The sequence below is a fragment of the Poromitra crassiceps genome (genome assembly GCF_964638095.1).
Source record: "Poromitra crassiceps genome assembly, chromosome: 15".
Classification (NCBI taxonomy): Eukaryota; Metazoa; Chordata; class Actinopteri; order Beryciformes; family Melamphaidae; genus Poromitra; species Poromitra crassiceps.
In genome coordinates, this window is record NC_139634.1 from 40,393,646 (window position 1) to 40,412,637 (window position 18,992).

Consider the following 18,992-nt stretch of genomic DNA (forward strand, 5'->3'; position numbering starts at 1 on the left):
AATATGGAAACAAAATACAAAGAGAAAGAAAAAATATATTTTGCACAATCTAAAATAAATTCTGATGAGCGGAGCTGCAAGTAAACGCAGCACCTTGTCCGTGTCTCACTCTTTATCCTGTTTATACAGGGACGTTATCTGTTTATTTGGGATCTCAGTCCGAGACCTGTAACAAAATGCGTGAATTAACTTTCAAATAAACTTTTTTTTTGTTTTTGTAGGTAATATGGCTCAAACCCCATATGAGGCTGTTCTCCCTGAGACTCAGGTCTGCAGCTCTCTGACTCCTAACAGACCTACTGCTCCATCACATCGACTGGACAGCAAGACTCAGGATACAGATAAAGGCAAAAAGCCACAAAAGGAGGAGGCTTCTAGTTCTCTGAATGGAGTGAAAAAGGCAGTGGTCGTCTTGAGCAGACTATCTGAGCAGACCATACGTAATGCTCTTCATCTACCAATGTCTCAGCTGGACAACAGTGAAGAGGAGGACCTGAGCATCTGTGACTCTGACACACAGTGGGAACCTAAAGATGACTTGAGTTATTCTGATTGGTCCATCTTAAACTCAGAGACTAAGTCAAACAAGAAGAGAGGAACGCATCGGAAAACTAGAAAGTTCACCACGGATGATCCAACAAAAACATCTAAACCACGAGCAAACACTGATGCCAAAAGGAACGCCACGACCACACCACAAGGAAACACGGATGTTGTGAAGAAAAGAGCTAAACAAACAACTGCCAGAGTGCAAAAGCCAAACAAAGGTAACCTTCCAGCTTTCAGTCTTTGAGCGATAGAGTCCACTACAGCCATAGATATTACCGTAAATTCCGCACTATAAGCCGCACCGGAGTATAAGCCGCACCTGCAAAGTTGACTGTTTTTTACATATATAAGCCGCACCGGACTATAAGCCGCGGGTGTTTTAATGGGTTTTTTTTTTTACAGTGCACACAGTGTCATACAGTGTCATACAGTGTGGTGAAAAGAGGGCAAGAGAGGAAATTAAAACAGTAAGTGGATTTATAGTTAGAAAGAGTGCTAAAGAAGAGAGAATTCAGTTTTTTTTTTTTTTTTTTCTGAAAAAAATCCATAGATAAGCCACACCGTTATATAAGCCGCAGGGGCCAAAAAAGCCCAAAAAACGGGAAAAAAGCCGCGACTTATAGTCCGGAATTTACGGTATATTAGATGCATCGCTACAGCTGTACCTGAAAACTATTCCTTATGTTTACACATCACTCCTGTCCCCTTGGCTCCATTGTGTCATGGAAATGGATCCAGAAACAGTATTTTTGTAGAATATCCCAGCAAATATTTTCATGTATGACCGTCTTCTGCACATCAAACCAATATCCGTCGATTCAGGTTCTATATTATACCATGATAGTGCTCTAACTTATTAGTAGGGCACCTCGGAGGGGTCCACACACACCCCCCTTATTTTGTTTCTATTCTGGATTTTTGGCTCCATAGGACGTCTAAAATAAAGATTTTGATGATCCCAAGAGAAAAACCTGTCCAAAATGTGTTTTTCCCCCCAATGTTTTATTACCCCTATGACACCCGCGGGATTGCCGGCAGGAACGCCGGTGAGACTGTCTTTCATCACAAAACTTTGTAGAAAGGTTGGCAGAGGTCACTCTACTGAGTCCAGTGCCCTCTAGTGTTTTAACTAAATCTTAAGTAAATGAATTATATAAGAACACTTTTCCTGTTTTCCATTCACATTAATGACACCTTAATATTTCTTCACTAGGTTTTAGTCTCCAGAGAACTGCTTGGATCCTACAATCACTGCTTGCAGCTACATTCTTCTTATTAGTATTATTATTGATTTTGTGGGTGTTCCCTGTCTTCATCTATCTCTGTTTCTCAGAGCTGATTGGCTGGAAGAGACATCTGGCAGAGGAGAGGAACACTGTCAAGATGAATTCTTCAGAAGAGGTGAGGAGAAAAACATCACTGTTGTGTCACTGATGTTCCACACACACACACACACACACACACACACACACACACACACACACACACACACACACACACAGCATCCAAACGTTCCCTCTGTGGAATGTGGCTCACTGGGACAGGCTCACCATGGAAGTCAGCATGGTGGAACCAGACTAAATCCAGGATCAAAAACCAATCTGCACGTAGCAGCACAGAATAGATCAAATCAATTAGAATCATTTCTATTTCTTTTCTGTAGAGACAGTTTTAACTTGACAACAAAAAACATTCTAAATTGAAGCCCAGCCCCCTTCCTGTTGCAGTGTTTGCTAGTACAGTAGAACAAGACTGTCAGGACTTCTAGACAGGGCTGACAATTCCATGGAAACGGTCTATACGGTACCTTATTCACGTTTATTTTCTCAATAAAAGACAGTTAGACCTTTTAACCCATTATATGAGACACTACAACAAACGTTACACTGTACTCATAACGTTTGAAGTCGGACTAGAGGCAGTAATTTACATAGACAAAATCAAATGATGGATTGAAATAAATTATATCTATCCCTTACAGGATTTCTATCTTAAAAAATATAATGAACTGTAACATACAGTACAACTGTAGACTAGTCCTTTTTAAGAATATGATGAATTAAATTAAATTTTTACTTCAGGAAAACACATGCTGAACACAGTAAGCTACTAAATAGAGCTTTTGCTCTGCTCAGCAAAACACAAATGACACAGAATAAGCCAGATACAATTATGTAAACATTTTACAATACTTTTACATCACTCTGATTGGTTTTTGTAATAGTATGTGATCTTAACACCTAATGTTCACACACTCATCACCCTCATGTTAGTTAACGAGGTGAACTAATTGCAGGTGGACAAAGGAACTCACCTGAGTTTTCAGCAGGAGAAAACAGTAAAAAAACAACAGGAATCAGCCTCTCACGATGCAGGAGGCTACTCAAGTTACTAATGAGAGAGACTCTTATCTACAATTCTTGATAAGAATTGACTGAATATCTTGCTTTCTTTATGTATATTTTCACCAAAAGTGCGAGAGCACGTTTCATGCAGCTTCACAACAAAGAAAATCTAATGTATACTGTATTCATTTATTTTGGTCCTCACAACAGCGCACGTTTTGTTTACAGGAATAACTCATTGTGTCATCTATTGAGCACACAGCTTATGACTTTGTCTTCTGCTTGGGCGGAGTCTTGATGGGTATATAAAACTGATATGGAGAAATGTAGCCTACCGCATTTTCAGGCAGGCAAGGCTTTTACTCGCCCAACCAACAGTGCGCGGTCCCCAGCGCCGTCGCCCTCCAGCCCTACATAAGCCTGTGACATATTTTTAGTTAAGTCAATCATCCAAAAAGGTTCATAATGTCTATACTTTACTTAGATCGTTAGATGTTCTTCTATATCAGACACAGGTTATCATTCCTACCTGACATGTTTCGACGGCAACACTTCCGTCTCATCAGAGGTGTCACTAGATGGTGTGTGACGTGTCTTCATCAGAGGTGTCACTAGATGGTGTGTGACGTGTCTTCATCAGAGGTGTCACTAGATGGTGTGTGACGTGTCTTCATCAGAGGTGTCACTAGATGGTGTGTGACGTGTCTTCATCAGAGGTGTCACTAGATGGTGTGTGACGTGTCTTCATCAGAGGTGTCACTAGATGGTGTGTGACGTGTCTTCTTCAGAGGTGTCACTAGATGGTGTGTGACGTGTCTTCATCAGAGGTGTCACTAGATGGTGTGTGTGACGTGTCTTCATCAGAGGTGTCACTAGATGGTGTGTGACGTGTCTTCATCAGAGGTGTCACTAGATGGTGTGTGTGACGTGTCTTCATCAGAGGTGTCACTAGATGGTGTGTGTGACGTGTCTTCATCAGAGGTGTCACTAGATGGTGTGTGACGTGTCTTCATCAGAGGTGTCACTAGATGGTGTGTGACGTGTCTTCTTCAGAGGTGTCACTAGATGGTGTGTGACGTGTCTTCATCAGAGGTGTCACTAGATGGTGTGTGTGACGTGTCTTCATCAGAGGTGTCACTAGATGGTGTGTGACGTGTCTTCATCAGAGGTGTCACTAGATGGTGTGTGTGACGTGTCTTCATCAGAGGTGTCACTAGATGGTGTGTGTGACGTGTCTTCATCAGAGGTGTCACTAGATGCTGTGTGACGTGTCTTCATCAGAGGTGTCACTAGATGGTGTGTGACGTGTCTTCATCAGAGGTGTCACTAGATGGTGTGTGTGACGTGTCTTCATCAGAGGTGTCACTAGATGGTGTGTGTGACGTGTCTTCATCAGAGGTGTCACTAGATGGTGTGTGACGTGTCTTCTTCAGAGGTGTCACTAGATGGTGTGTGACGTGTCTTCTTCAGAGGTGTCACTAGATGGTGTGTGACGTGTCTTCATCAGAGGTGTCACTAGATGGTGTGTGACGTGTCTTCTTCAGAGGTGTCACTAGATGGTGTGTGACGTGTCTTCTTCAGAGGTGTCACTAGATGGTGTGTGACGTGTCTTCATCAGAGGTGTCACTAGATGGTGTGTGACGTGTCTTCTTCAGAGGTGTCACTAGATGGTGTGTGACGTGTCTTCTTCAGAGGTGTCACTAGATGGTGTGTGACGTGTCTTCATCAGAGGTGTCACTAGATGGTGTGTGACGTGTCTTCTTCAGAGGTGTCACTAGATGGTGTGTGACGTGTCTTCATCAGAGGTGTCACTAGATGGTGTGTGACGTGTCTTCATCAGAGGTGTCACTAGATGGTGTGTGACGTGTCTTCTTCAGAGGTGTCACTAGATGGTGTGTGACGTGTCTTCTTCAGAGGTGTCACTAGATGGTGTGTGACGTGTCTTCATCAGAGGTGTCACTAGATGGTGTGTGACGTGTCTTCATCAGAGGTGTCACTAGATGGTGTGTGACGTGTCTTCTTCAGAGGTGTCACTAGATGGTGTGTGACGTGTCTTCATCAGAGGTGTCACTAGGTGGTGTGTGAGGTGTCTTCATCAGAGGTGTCACTAGATGGTGTGTGACGTGTCTTCTTCAGAGGTGTCACTAGATGGTGTGTGACGTGTCTTCATCAGAGGTGTCACTAGATGGTGTGTGACGTGTCTTCATCAGAGGTGTCACTAGATGGTGTGTGACGTGTCTTCTTCAGAGGTGTCACTAGATGGTGTGTGACGTGTCTTCATCAGAGGTGTCACTAGATGGTGTGTGACGTGTCTTCATCAGAGGTGTCACTAGATGGTGTGTGACGTGTCTTCTTCAGAGGTGTCACTAGATGGTGTGTGACGTGTCTTCATCAGAGGTGTCACTAGATGGTGTGTGACGTGTCTTCTTCAGAGGTGTCACTAGATGGTGTGTGACGTGTCTTCATCAGAGGTGTCACTAGATGGTGTGTGACGTGTCTTCATCAGAGGTGTCACTAGATGGTGTGTGACGTGTCTTAAACAGCTGATGTTGTTTACAGAGGCGTGATCGTCCTGTCAGATTTGACAGGACGATCACGCCCCTCGCTGTCATTTCGCCGTTTGAGAACGCTGCTCCAGGTGGTGGAAAGCATGTAAGCCCCCTCGTCCCGGTTCATCGTCATTTGTGCCCGCTTTCTGATCTCCACTGCCTCCATAATCCAGCGCTGGTGTTTGTTGTCCTGGGTGCGGATGACTTTGGCCATATCCCAGTCCATAATGTGGTTCTCCCTTTTGCAGTGATCTGTGATTGGCGATTTGAGATTTTCTTTCTGTCTTTTTGCTGTCTCCTTCTCACATTCCTTTTGGTGCTGCGGGTGATGAATGACCGTCCTGTTTCTCCTATGTACGATTTGTTGCATGATTGACATGGTATTTCATAGATGACGTTGCATTTGTTGTTTGGATCGATTTTGTCTTGCGGGTAGGGATCGGCCCGATCCAATATCGGTATCGGGTGCCGATACTGACGTAATTCACGGATCGGATTTTGCCGATCCACGTGCCATGTGCTAGCCGATCCATGACTCGCGGTGAACAGTTAATAAGACACGCCTCCGTTCCAGAAATTCCATTCCACAGTTTGCCGCGCGCTAGCCTGTAACAGCAGCATGTCACTCTGAGCAGTGCGGGAGGCGGAGGGGCGGGGCAGAACGGAGGCCGGAGGAGCAGTATACACACACAGACTGACTCTCGACAGACAGAACCAGGCAGTGAACCATGACTTTGAAAAGTTATAACGTTACTTACATAAGCAGAATGGAAAGCTAAACACTTAACGTAACGTTAGTGAAAGTGCCTCAAATATAATACAGGCGGAGAAGCGCAGTTTTGGACTGCCTGGCTCACCATAACGTTACAGCCACGGAGTTAATGCACTTAAACTAACGATAATTCATCTGATTGTTTTACTGTGGATGCGTTCATAAATTGTGCAGGCTGCAGGTCTTGCCTTTTTCTCCACTTTTTCTTTACGTGAACTGACTAGAAGGAGCTTTTATAATTCTTTGTATAGGCTACAATAGCCTACTACTGTAAGACAGGCTATCGGGAAATATGAGATGTGTGGTATGCCTACAGTATGTAAACGCATTCAAATAATTTCATTCAGTAAATTCAGATGAACAATCCTGTATAATGTTTTTAATACTTTGTTGTTTAGGCTACTATTTATCATTTAATTAGTAGGTCCCCTTTCCCTCTTTGCTACTCTAGTGCTTTTGGCATTGTGCCTGTAATATTTTATATAATAAAATAGCCTACAAAAAAATGCGGTGATGTGGTTATCATCACAACCCTAGTTATGCGATAGATAGGAGCAAGCTACAGAGGGCCCTTACCTAAAGCAGCAATGTCTAAATAGTGCAGAATCAAACAAGTAGGCTATCCTTCTTTGCCTTGTATACCGTATTTACTTCATTTTGTCAGATTTTTGTAAGTTGTATTTTTCTTTCCTTTTTATTCAATTGGCCAAATGTTTGTTTGTAATGTATATTCAAGAAAAAATAGCTCAGGTATCGGAATCGGATCGGAACTCAAAAAATGTGGACTACTATGGCCCATTTCCACCGCAGGTAGTAGCACGATCCCGCTCCGCTCGACTCTAAAAAAAACGATCCCAGCCCTGGTTGTATTGGGGTCGAGTTGTGCTACTTTTCGTACCTGCCTCGTCGTGGTTCTATTCTGTGAACCCGGGTTCATACGGTGACGTGAAAACATTGTTGACGACTGATTGGTCAGGCAGAATCGTGTTTACTCTGTCTACTGACTGTCAATGCAATGCTGGCGGCTGCATACCAGTTTAGTGGGCTTACCTTCTCTTCTGTTATGTATATTTCGATCAGTCTTTTGTGTTGCTGCCTTCGCCTCCGGTGAAATAAAATCGTGGCGGGTGTTCAATTGTCTGAGAGAGAAAAAAGTCCGCTGCTCAGGGAGCTCTGTAGCTGAGTGCAGGCTGCAGCGCTCCGCTAGGCCGCAGCGGGTGTTTGGTGAAGCCGCGGTCTTGCCTGGTGAGAGGCCGCGGGGTACAGGCTTCACTCTGTTGCGCCTCTCCCGTCCCCGCACAGCGCAGCGCATGCCTGTGAGTTTGACTAACTACAAAGTGATATCCATTCTCCTGGCCGATTGTCACATTTGCCCATGTACACTGTAGGTCATTTAGAGGCACCAGTATTTCATAAACAGTTTAAAAGTTCTGTGGATGGATTTAATTGTAACGTTATGTTATAGCCTACTTCAGCTATAAGCGAAGGACAGATACAGTATGCGGTCGCTATGACGACCAGCTGTGGGCGGTGGTGGGTGGGGGCAGATGATCCGTGGTGGAAGCAAAACGTCCATCGGGCCGAAACGATTAGAGCCGAGTGGTGACGAGCTGTGCAGGGCAGTAAAATGTGGTGGAAATGAGCCACTAGTGACTAGTAGTTGTCTGAGTTGTATGTGTGGTTTGACTGGTGTGCTGATGTGACGTTTGCTCATGGCTCTCTGTATGCGCTCAGTGATGCCTCTGAGGTATGGCAGTGTGACCGCGCCTATGTTTTCTGTTTTATTGTCCTGTTTCTTTTTTCCTGTACGGGTCTGTTGTCTTTGTTTAACTTGCCGTTTTCCCTTTTCTATGGCCCAGTTTGGATAATGGCAGGTTTTTAGAGCGTTGTGGATGGGCTGTTCCTCTTGTTTTTTATCCTCCTCCTCCATTACATTGCCGGCGTGGTCGTACGGTGTCCTAACTACAGATAGTTTGTGTGTTGTGGGATGTTCTGATGTCCATAGTAAATATTGGTCCGTGTGTGTTGGTTTCCTGTATATTTAGATTTTGATGCTACCGTCGTTTGCGTGATGTATTGATGCAAAAAAGAGCACCAAAAGGAATGTGAGAAGGAGACAGCAAAAAGACAGACACGGGCTATAAAGGAACAGGCACTACAAGAAAATCTCAAATCGTGAATCACAGATCTATGTAGTTGAGCAAGTCAAAGCAAAACCCAGGCTTTTCCACACCTCTGATTCACCTAACGTTAACCCTACAACCCTGAAATACACGTTACCAAACGTTCTTTTAGAAGGCTGGCAACGCTAGGCTGTCAACAAAGTAAAACGTCACCATGTCTGTAAATTATTGTTTGCAGTTGCACTCAGAGCATGTATGCGTGTGTGTATGTTTGTGTCTGACAAATTAGACCTACCTGTGTGCCTTGAAAATAAGGTGGTTCAAAATAAAGTGGCTAAATGCAACCTTTTTCTTCATGTTTTTATGCCTCCGCCGGCGATACCCAGGCCGGAGGCATTATGGATCCGGGTTGTCCGTACGTATGTCCGTCCGTACGATGTTCGTTAACGCGATATCTGAGGAACGCCTTCACGGAATTTCATCAAATTTGCCTCAAACATCGACTTAGACTCAAGGATGATCTGATTAGATTTTGGTGGTCAAAGGTCAAGGTCACTGTGACCTCTCGAATGCCATTTTCAAGCTTGTTAACGCGATATCTCAGGAATGTCTTGATGGAATTTCTTCGAATTTGCCTCAAACGTTCACTTAGCCTCAAGGATGAACTGATTACATTTTGGTGGTCAAAGGTCAAAGGTCACTGTGTCCTCACACACCCAATTTCCAAGCTCTGTAACGCAACATCACAGGAGCGCCTTGACGGAATTTCTTCCAATTTGCCTCAAATGGTGATTTGGACTCAAGAATGAACTAATGGCGGAGGCATAAGTCCGCGTTGCAGTCGTTCTAGTTTATTAATAAAAACGGGTAATTAAAATGATCAATAATTATCGATATCGACTGATATGAAAGATGTTATATCGATATACTTTTTAACTATATCGCCCAGCCCTACTCATGATATAATAATACAGTCTCTAGAAGTGTATGATTCAACTTTTCCCATGTTCTAGAGTAAAAAAGCAAACAAACTGAAAAACAAAAAGAAAAAAGAAACAAAAATCGCAATAAATCGTAATATCGAATCGCATTAATCGTAGAATAGCACCCAAGTATCGTGATAGTATCGAATCGGGAGATAAGTGAATCGGCACAGCCCTACTAGGTAACTAGTGTAAAATAACATGACGCCGTGGGTTGGTTTTCCTCCCTCCTCAGTTTTTGAAGTCACCAGCCGCCACTGACACACACACACACACACACACACACACATACACACACACACACACACACACACACACAGTGTATCTGTCCTGATTCTGTCTTTCTATCTTTTTATAGAAACAGAGAGACACCAGTGGACCCAGACGTCACCTCTGTGATCAGTGTGACAAAACATTCATAAGACTTGACTACTTGAAGCGACATCAGAGAGTTCACTCAGGAGAGAAGCCTTACTCCTGTCAGCAGTGTGACAAAACGTTCAAAAGACCTAATGGATTAAAGCAACATAAGAGAGTTCACTCAGGGGAGAAGCCTTACTCCTGTCAGGAGTGTGGGCGCTGTTTCAGTGTGTCAAGTAACCTAAGAACACATCAACGCATTCACACTGGAGTTAAACCCTACAGCTGTGACCAATGTGGAAGCATGTTCAGTCAGTCAGGTAGCCTAAAAACACACCAACGCATTCACACTGGAGAGAAACCCTACAGCTGTGACCAATGTGGGAGCAGATTCAGTCTGTTCGCTCACCTAAAATCACACCAACTCATTCACTCTGGAGTTAAACCCTACAGCTGTGACCAATGTGGGAGCAGGTTCAGTGAGTTATATACCCTAACAAGACACCAACGCATTCACACTGGAGTTAAACCCTACAGCTGTGACAAATGTGGGAGCAGGTTCAGTCAGTTAGCTTACCTAAAAAAACACCAACAAATTCACACTGGAGTTAAACCCTACAGCTGTGACCAATGTGGGAGCAGGTTCCGTGACTTAGCTACACTAGAAATACACCAACGCATTCACACTGGAGTTAAACCCTACTGCTGTGACCAATGTGGCAGCAGGTTCAGTCAGTTAGGTAGCCTAAAACTTCACCAACGCATTCACACTGGAGTTAAACCCTACAGCTGTGACCAATGTGGGAGCAGGTTCAATGAGTTAGCCAAACTAAAAATACACCAACGCATTCACACTGGAGAGAAACCCTACAGCTGTGACCAATGTGGGAGCAGGTTCCGTCAGTCAGGTGCCCTAAGAATACACCAACGCATTCACACTGGAGTTAAACCCTACAGCTGTGACCAATGTGAGAGCAGGTTCAGTGACTTAGGTAGCCTACAAAAACACCAACGCATTCACACTGGATTTAAACCCTACAGCTGTGACCAATGTGGGAGCAGGTTCAGTGACTTAGGTAACCTAAAAAAACACCAACGCATTCACACTGGAGTTAAACCCTACAGCTGTGACCAATGTGGGAGCAGGTTCAGTGACTTAGGTAACCTAAAATCACACCAACGCATTCACACTGGAGTTAAACCCTACAGCTGTGACCAATGTGGGAGCAGGTTCAGTCGGTTAGATAGCCTAAAAACACACCAACGCATTCACACTGGAGTTAAACCCTACAGCTGTGACCAATGTGGGAGCAGGTTCATTGAGTCAGGTAGCCTAAAAATACACCAACGCATTCACACTGGAGAGAAACCCTACAGCTGTGACCAATGTGGGAGCAGGTTCCGTCAGTCAGGTGCCCTAAGAATACACCAACGCATTCACACTGGAGTTAAACCCTACAGCTGTGACCAATGTGAGAGCAGGTTCAGTGACTTAGGTAGCCTACAAAAACACCAACGCATTCACACTGGAGTTAAACCCTACAGCTGTGACCAATGTGGGAGCAGGTTCAGTACCTCAGGTAACCTAAAATCACACCAACGCATTCACACTGGAAAAAATGCTATAAACAAAAATATTAATGGGTAGGGGTGCTCCGATCCGGCTAAGCCACGATCCGTTCCGATTCCGATTCCTGGGGTCACGATCCCACGATTCCAGAATCTAGAATCGATTCTCAATTATGTAGTAGGGATGGGGGAGAGTACTCGGGTACTCGAGTACTCGTTTGTAACGAGAGTACTCGAGTACCGTTTCCGCTGTCCGGGTACTCGCCCCACCCCCCTCCCCTATAAAAATGGCCGATCTAACGTTAACAGCGTCTGGCGAATCGCCAGCAACACAGACGTCCATGTATATTAACGCAATCTATATTCAGCAGATGTAAAATAAACAAGATTTGATTGCAGTTGTTTTCCGTTCATGGCCAATTTATATATAGATGTGCAAGCAAAGATGGTAACGTTAGATGTTTTTTACTCGGACGGACCACTTTGACTAACGGACCCCTGACAGTAACTTTGTTTACCATAGCCAAACGTTCCGTGTTTCACCACGGGCGGGGACCATCACTCGGATGTTTTTGCGGTTAACGTTAGCGAACATTATTACTGTTTGCAGTTATCATGTTTGCAGTTATCACTTTTTGGCAGAACACCAGAGTTTTTAATAAGTGGATTTACTTAACAGTGATCAAGAAGCAGTATGGAATGATTACCGACATGTATTGGGAGTTACTTTTACTGAGGTAGGCTAACGGCTAACACCGGATCACCTTATCACAGTCAATCTGTAAAAACTAAAAAGTGCACCAGGCAGCGCTTTTTCCATGCAAAATTGGTAATGTGTGTGAAGTTGCTGTGAACTAGGGCTGTCAATCTCCCTCTATAATCAAATTCGAATTTCAGTGCTTTATACATTTTAATATTCGAATTATATTCGAATATTTTAATTAATTTTTAATTGAATAAAAAAAAAAAAAAAAAATGTTTTTTGGATAAAATAATTGATAATAAAAAAAGACACAGCCTTTGTTTGAGCTCCTTATCAATAAACAACTAAGTAAACTTTGCCAAAACAACAATGAGCCATGAACAAAAAAAAATCAGTCACGTATTGCACTTAAGAGCTACATGTTTACATTCAGTATAGCAGCTTCAACAGTGAGAGCTACAGGTAGGTTTACATCAGTATAGCAGCTTCAACAGTCAACTTCAGTTAACACTCTTTTCTTCAAGTATGTTGTCAGAACTTGTCACTGTTCTAGTGTTCTAAAAAAAAAAAAAAAAAAAATTAAATTAAAAAATTAAATATTCGTTTTTAAAAAATAATAATAATCGAATTTCGTTCATAATTATTAAATTCGAATAATATTCGAATATCAAAATTCGTTTCAACAGCCCTACTGTGAACAGCCCCATACAAAGCAGATCACCCCTGCTCTCATCACAGGCATTTGGCGAATGCTAATGGTAACTGCTTAACATAGCCAAACTTAGGATCTTTCATGTGTGTGTGTCGTTCCCCCGGGGGGGGGGGGAGTACTCGAGTACTCTTTCATAACAGAAGGAGAGTACTCGAGTATTTAAATCCCTTACAATGCCCATCCCTATTATGTAGTTTTATATTGCAATAACACACAAAGGTAAATCTAAGACAAAAAATGACAAATGTATTAATGCTGAACTTCAAATTCAACTTCTGAAGTATTACAGTGTACTAAATTCATTTTGCAATACGAGTGTGTTAATTTAAGCATACGTATCAGTAAGTGGCACAGGATTCTCAAAGCCTGTGTTGAGGGTCATACGAACAAAAATGCACTCTTGAAGCTAAAAAAAATCCAAAACCAACAAGTTAATTATTTACATTTTTACTTCAATGTAGAACAGTCATTTCTTACACATGAGATTACTTTTAGCCTTTTAGTCATAACGATTATTGAAAGATATTCCATATTCCAGACTGAAATGTTATAACACAAGTGGAGTATTGGCCAGAATGACATGAACATTTGGACACTTATTCAGCCGGTATCTTGCATGTTGCGTTCATGTGCGCTGTAAAAAAAAAAAAAAAAAAAAAAAAATTTTTTGCGATAACACGTGACTTTTGCGATGTGTTCATCGCGCATTTTTATATCGCGATGACGATGAAAATACGATAAATCGTGCAGCCCTAGTGTTAGTTACTTAATGTGTTACTGTGTGTCCTGTTTTTTAAGACCAGGGACCATGTTGGAAATAAGTGTCTGCACTTTTACATGTATATCCCTTGGATTTTGCTGTCTTTTGTATCCATAATAAAATCAATCAATCTATCAATCAACTTTTTTTGTTCATTGTTATTGTGCTTTGTTTATTTGTTTTTAACTCTGAAATCTATTTTGGGTAAATAACATCTAGTTTGGTTATTGATTGATTATTGATTATTTGGGACTTGCCTGAAAGACATTTTTATTTTGTAAGTGGTTTGTACCTCCAATACTGATTCATATTGAGGTTCCCTAGTTTTGCATTGTCACTCTGATTATTGCTTTGATTATTTGTTTGCATTCTGCTTGCTGGTTAATTCAGATTGATATGTGAGTTTATGGCAGAGTGTAAAAAGCGTCAACATTAAAAGTCACACTAAAATAACATGGTGAATTACCCCCATTTCATGAATTTAATCGTTTTTTAAATTTTCGATTTGTTTCTATCTCTACATTGTCTACAATGGTGTTGAAATGATCCCTATTTGTTTATTGCATCTGATTATATATATATATATATATATATATATATATATATATATATAGTAGGGAATGACAAATGAGGAAGGTAAAAGTTGATCCAGCATGTCGCTGGCATCATTTATTCACAGATCCCTATCTAGAGATACAGCACTGTTGGTAGCTATAGCTAACAGACTGATAATCTATTCTAGCTAGTAGCTGCAGGCTGTGTAGAGTTGTCTAGTTGCCTCCTGTGCTAGGTACCGAAGAACAGAGACTTTGATTAGCTTAAATAGCCCAGCTGCTCAATCCACCAGAGTCACATGACTGCACTTGAGGTTTCTGTCCCAAGTCCGCTATAGATCGCTAGCAGACCATGTTGTGGTCACCACTATATATATATATATATATATATATATATATATATCGAGAGAGAGAGGGAGATAAACTAATAAACTTTCCACAACTTTTAACTACTGTGTCCACATTTTTCTACTTTGTATTTCCATTCATTTATATCCTTGTATATATTTCGTTCAACAACCATTGAGCACAATTTTTCTTTTAAGTTAATGTTTATACGTACAGCTGTTTACAGACTTTAGAGATCTTCTATTGTATGCCCATGCGTAAGTTAACTATGCTTACGTATATTATCTGATTGCAATGTTTCATAGCTGTTTACACTCCTCCTTAGTATATATTTACTTGTAAGCATACTCTTAAGCTAACTTATGTATATTATATTTGAGTGCAATGTTACACTTCTTTATTCTCCTATATCTTTAACTGTACACACATTTTTGCTTTGGTTTTGTTTTCATTTTACACTTGCTTTGGCAAAATGTATACATATGTTTCTCATGCCAATAAAGCCCCTTTGAATTGAATTGAGAGAGTTAACCTGGCTTTTGGCTGGAAAGCATCACCCTCTAGTGGTTGGAAACGGTCACTGCTGATGTGTTTTTCTGCATAGCAGGGCCAAATCCAGACAATTCCTCTGTTATTCAACAATTTAAAAATAGTACTTAAACTGAAATCTGCCATGAAAGTTGCATGTGTCACTTTCTGGATCTGGTCTAAATTTGGAAGGTGGAGGAATTTCCTTCTAGGGCTGGGCAATATAATTATATTATATTGATATTGTGATATGAGACAAGATATCGTCTTAGATTTTGGATATTGTGATATGTCATACGTGTTGTCCTTTACTGGTTTTAATAATAATAATAATTAATTTAGTTTATATAGCGCCTTTCTATATACTCAGCGCTTCACATATCGAGACACAACTCATGCACCCACAGGCTGCATGACATCACTTATCATCAGACTGTTCTAGTTGTTCTATTATTTGCCTTTACCCATGAGTCATTATATCCCATTACTGATCATTATTTATAAAAAAAATCTCATTGTGTCAATATTTTGTGAAAGCACCAGTCATCCCTACAATATTTTTTAAATATCGGTATCAAATGTATTTGCTCAAAATATTGACATTTGATTTTGTCCATACCGCCCAGCCCTCCTGTCCTCCATCTTTGTTTTTTGAAACGCATACAAAGCAATCCAACATTAGATCCAACATTTGTATTTTCCCCTGCCTTGTTCTGCTTAAATTCTCATACTCGGGTGGACCTCAGGGACAAAGCTAACGCCTTTCTGCCAGCTGAACCCTCAGCAGCAGAGTGACCCCTGCAGGCAGCTCAGCTCAGGAGTCGCAGGCATAATACCAGCAGCGGCCTCTTGGGGTGCCAGGCCACCGTGAAGGTGGGCGAGTCTCACTGCACCTCTCACAGATTTCATTTTTTAATTTCATTTTTTAGATTCTTTTTTGGGGCATTTTTGCCTTCTTTAGACAGGACAGCAGGCACTAGCAGACATGATACAAGAGTAGTGTACACCCATTTCTCCTGGCTGAAATTCACCAGGTTTGAATGAACTGGCAACTCCCAGCACTGGAACCTTTTACAAAGTGTGTAGACCGGTGTAGATCTGCTGCACAGCACCCCAACCCCCCTCTAGTACTTCTGGAGTTTCCACATTCCACAGCCTCGGCCATAGCTTCTCGCCCTCCTCTGCCTCTGATTGGTTGGGTTTAGCCATGAGGAGCGACGATTGGTTAAGGGGGGGGGAGGACTATCAGGGTAAGCCAATCAGAGACAGAGTAGGGCGGGTCATGACAAGAAATGTGTTGCTCTCCAAAACAACGCTCCTCAGAGCCATCTTGCTACGCTGAGGGTGAGTTGTGTGGAAAATACCACTGCATTCTTCCTTTGTTTTCCTGGGAAATTTAACCGTTTATGTTGTAACATTTATACATGTTTACTGTTAATACATTACCCCCAATAGTTGAAATGTGTGTGATTTGGTTAAAGATAGTTCAGAGATACCGTAGTTTTGGGGAATTTGAAAGTTTTCCCCACTTTTCCAGTGTCTGAAACTAATAGACCCCTTATACGCCTACGTCACAATGACAACAAAGCAAGCTGCGCGCGCAACGTGTAGGCAGAAAGCAGTAAGCTTTGCATAGACAGACAGCGAAAACTCTGTCAAAGCCCCGCTGTCAGGACTGCTCTATGCCCATCTGCAACACACAGTTATATTTTAGTTTTAAAATGCAGTTCTCGGCTTACTACCACAGCTTATCGCCTGGTGATAAGCAATGTTATGCATCGAAATTAACGTTGTTTAATGGGACATGTCTTACAGACCCATACGCACTGGCGCTGTCAATTGGCCAAGCCTAGTGGCCGGCAATACATATCGTGCATTCCTTTATAACTGGGGATAGCGTAGATAATTATTCTGTAACTTGCAAAGATATATTGTTATGTTGATAATGCACACAATTCAATGACATTATGTAACGTTACTTGGTCGTTAACTAACCGAGCGATGTGGCTGAGCAGCCAGCTACAGGCAGCTTACCTGATTATGAGAGCACAAAGTCGGGCATTTTTAATGATGTCCTCGTTCCAATCAGTTCAACTTAATAATGACATTATTTAACGTTACTTGGTCGTTAACTAACCTAGCGATGTGGCTGAGCAGCCTAGTTTCAGTTTAGGCAGCTTACCTGATTATGAAGAGCACTGCAAAGTCGGGCATTTTTAACGATTTCCTCTTTCGGCTTGCAACCAAAGACACCTACGGTTAGCCTCGCACACACGCAATAGAACACAACACAACACAGTCTGTTACACTATCAACAAAGCAAGGAGTAAAGTTTTACCGAATCCCGTCAACTCATACTGCTTTTAATGCTAACCGTAGGTGTCTTTGGTTGCAAGCCGAAAGAGGAAATCGTTAAAAATGCCCGACTTTGCAGTGCTCTTCATAATCAGGTAAGCTGCCTGAACTGAAACTGTAGGCTGCTCAGCCACATCGCTAGGTTAGTTAACGACCAAGTAACGTTAAATAATGTCATTATTAAGTTGAACTGATTGGAACGAGGACATCATTAAAAATGCCCGACTTTGTAGTGCTCTTCATAATCAGGTAAGCTGCCTGTAGCTGTAGGCTGCTCAGCCACATCGCTCGGTTAGTTAACGACCAAGTAACGTTACATAATGTCATTGAATTGTGTGCATTATCAACATAACAATATATCTTTGCAAGTTACAGAATAATTATCTACGCTATCCCCAGTTATAAAGGAATGCACGATATGTATTGCCGGCCACTAGGCTTGGCCAATTGACAGCGCCAGTGCGTATGGGTCTGTAAGACATGTCCCATTAAACAACGTTAATTTCGATGCATAACATTGCTTATCACCAGGCGATAAGCTGTGGTAGTAAGCCGAGAACTGCATTTTAAAACTAAAATATAACTGTGTGTTGCAGATGGGCATAGAGCAGTCCTGACAGCGGGGCTTTGACAGAGTTTTCGCTGTCTGTCTATGCAAAGCTTACTGCTTTCTGCCTACACGTTGCGCGCGCAGCTCAATGTTGACAAGCTGTATAAGGGGTCTATAAATGCCTTCAGACAGACATCTTTCCTGCATTTGGTGAAGTCTGAATATACTTACCCGGGTGTAAATAGCTCATGTGTCTTTTTGCACCCGAATTCAGAAAATGATTAGAATGTATTTTATATTTTCAATATTAAATGTAACTAAATGTTTCTAGATCACAGGGCCTAACATTTATTCTGCAAATTGGGTGCCATTTTATTATAACGTGATGCATTGTGGGTAGTCGGCTACTGTGGCTAATGCTAACGGCTAGCGTAATAGACTTTACATGGCAGTAAAACGCCACTGAATGACCAAATTGATTAAACTTTTAACCATTTCGAGTAACACTGTTTCCATACCTACCCGCAGCGTTGGTTAGTTGTTAACGTGACTATATTTATAACTTTGATAACGGACTCCAGCTTCCGGTTTATAATTCGGGTCTGCAGCCGAGTACAAAGGCTGCAGAAGAAGCCTGCATGACTCATTGTTGCAAGCTGCAACAATGAGTCACGTTAAACCGGACCTTGTTCCCACAATAATGTTTTACTGTGGGGCATTAAAAAATAAGGGGTATAGAGTTTGGAGAGAGATGAACCCGGGGGTCTGGTGACTACAGGGGCCTTTGAGGGGCTTCGAAGGGGTCCCCAGCAAATTGATGGGAAAATGATTCATTTAGAAGAAGCTAACAATTAGAGAATGTAGAAGAATGGCTATTTTGATTGTATTTCATAGTTACTACAATACTTTAATTTGTTTGGATGGGAATTCTGGACAAAATCATATCTAACAAAACATATTTTCAGTGAAAATCACCACTCACAGGAGATATTCTGAATCAAGGAAGTTTAACATTACTTGACTTGTGTTAAACTAACCTACCGTTCAAAAACACTATAAATAAAATGTGAAAAAAGCCACGACCGTTCATCAATTATAAACATCGCACCACTCTTTATGTTGTTGTGCTGTAAACAGTCCTCTACACTCCTTTTCATAATTTTTATGTTAATATGACTTTCTGAAACTTCCTTGAACCGTATATGGCAGTCTTATAGTATGTCCAGATGCAA

General features: G+C 41.8%; 1 protein-coding gene across 1 annotated transcript; it reads left to right on the plus strand.

The window, feature by feature from the left end:
- Positions 1–228: 228 nt before the first annotated feature.
- Positions 229–11,581, plus strand: LOC310790696 (uncharacterized protein). The gene is made up of 3 exons (XM_083652430.1): positions 229–767; positions 1,883–1,950; positions 9,680–11,581. The coding sequence occupies exons 1-3, from the start codon at positions 461–463 to the stop codon at positions 11,327–11,329; spliced, it is 2,025 nt and encodes a 674-aa protein (XP_083508556.1). The 5' UTR covers positions 229–460; the 3' UTR covers positions 11,330–11,581.
- The last annotated feature ends 7,411 nt before the right edge of the window (positions 11,582–18,992 follow it).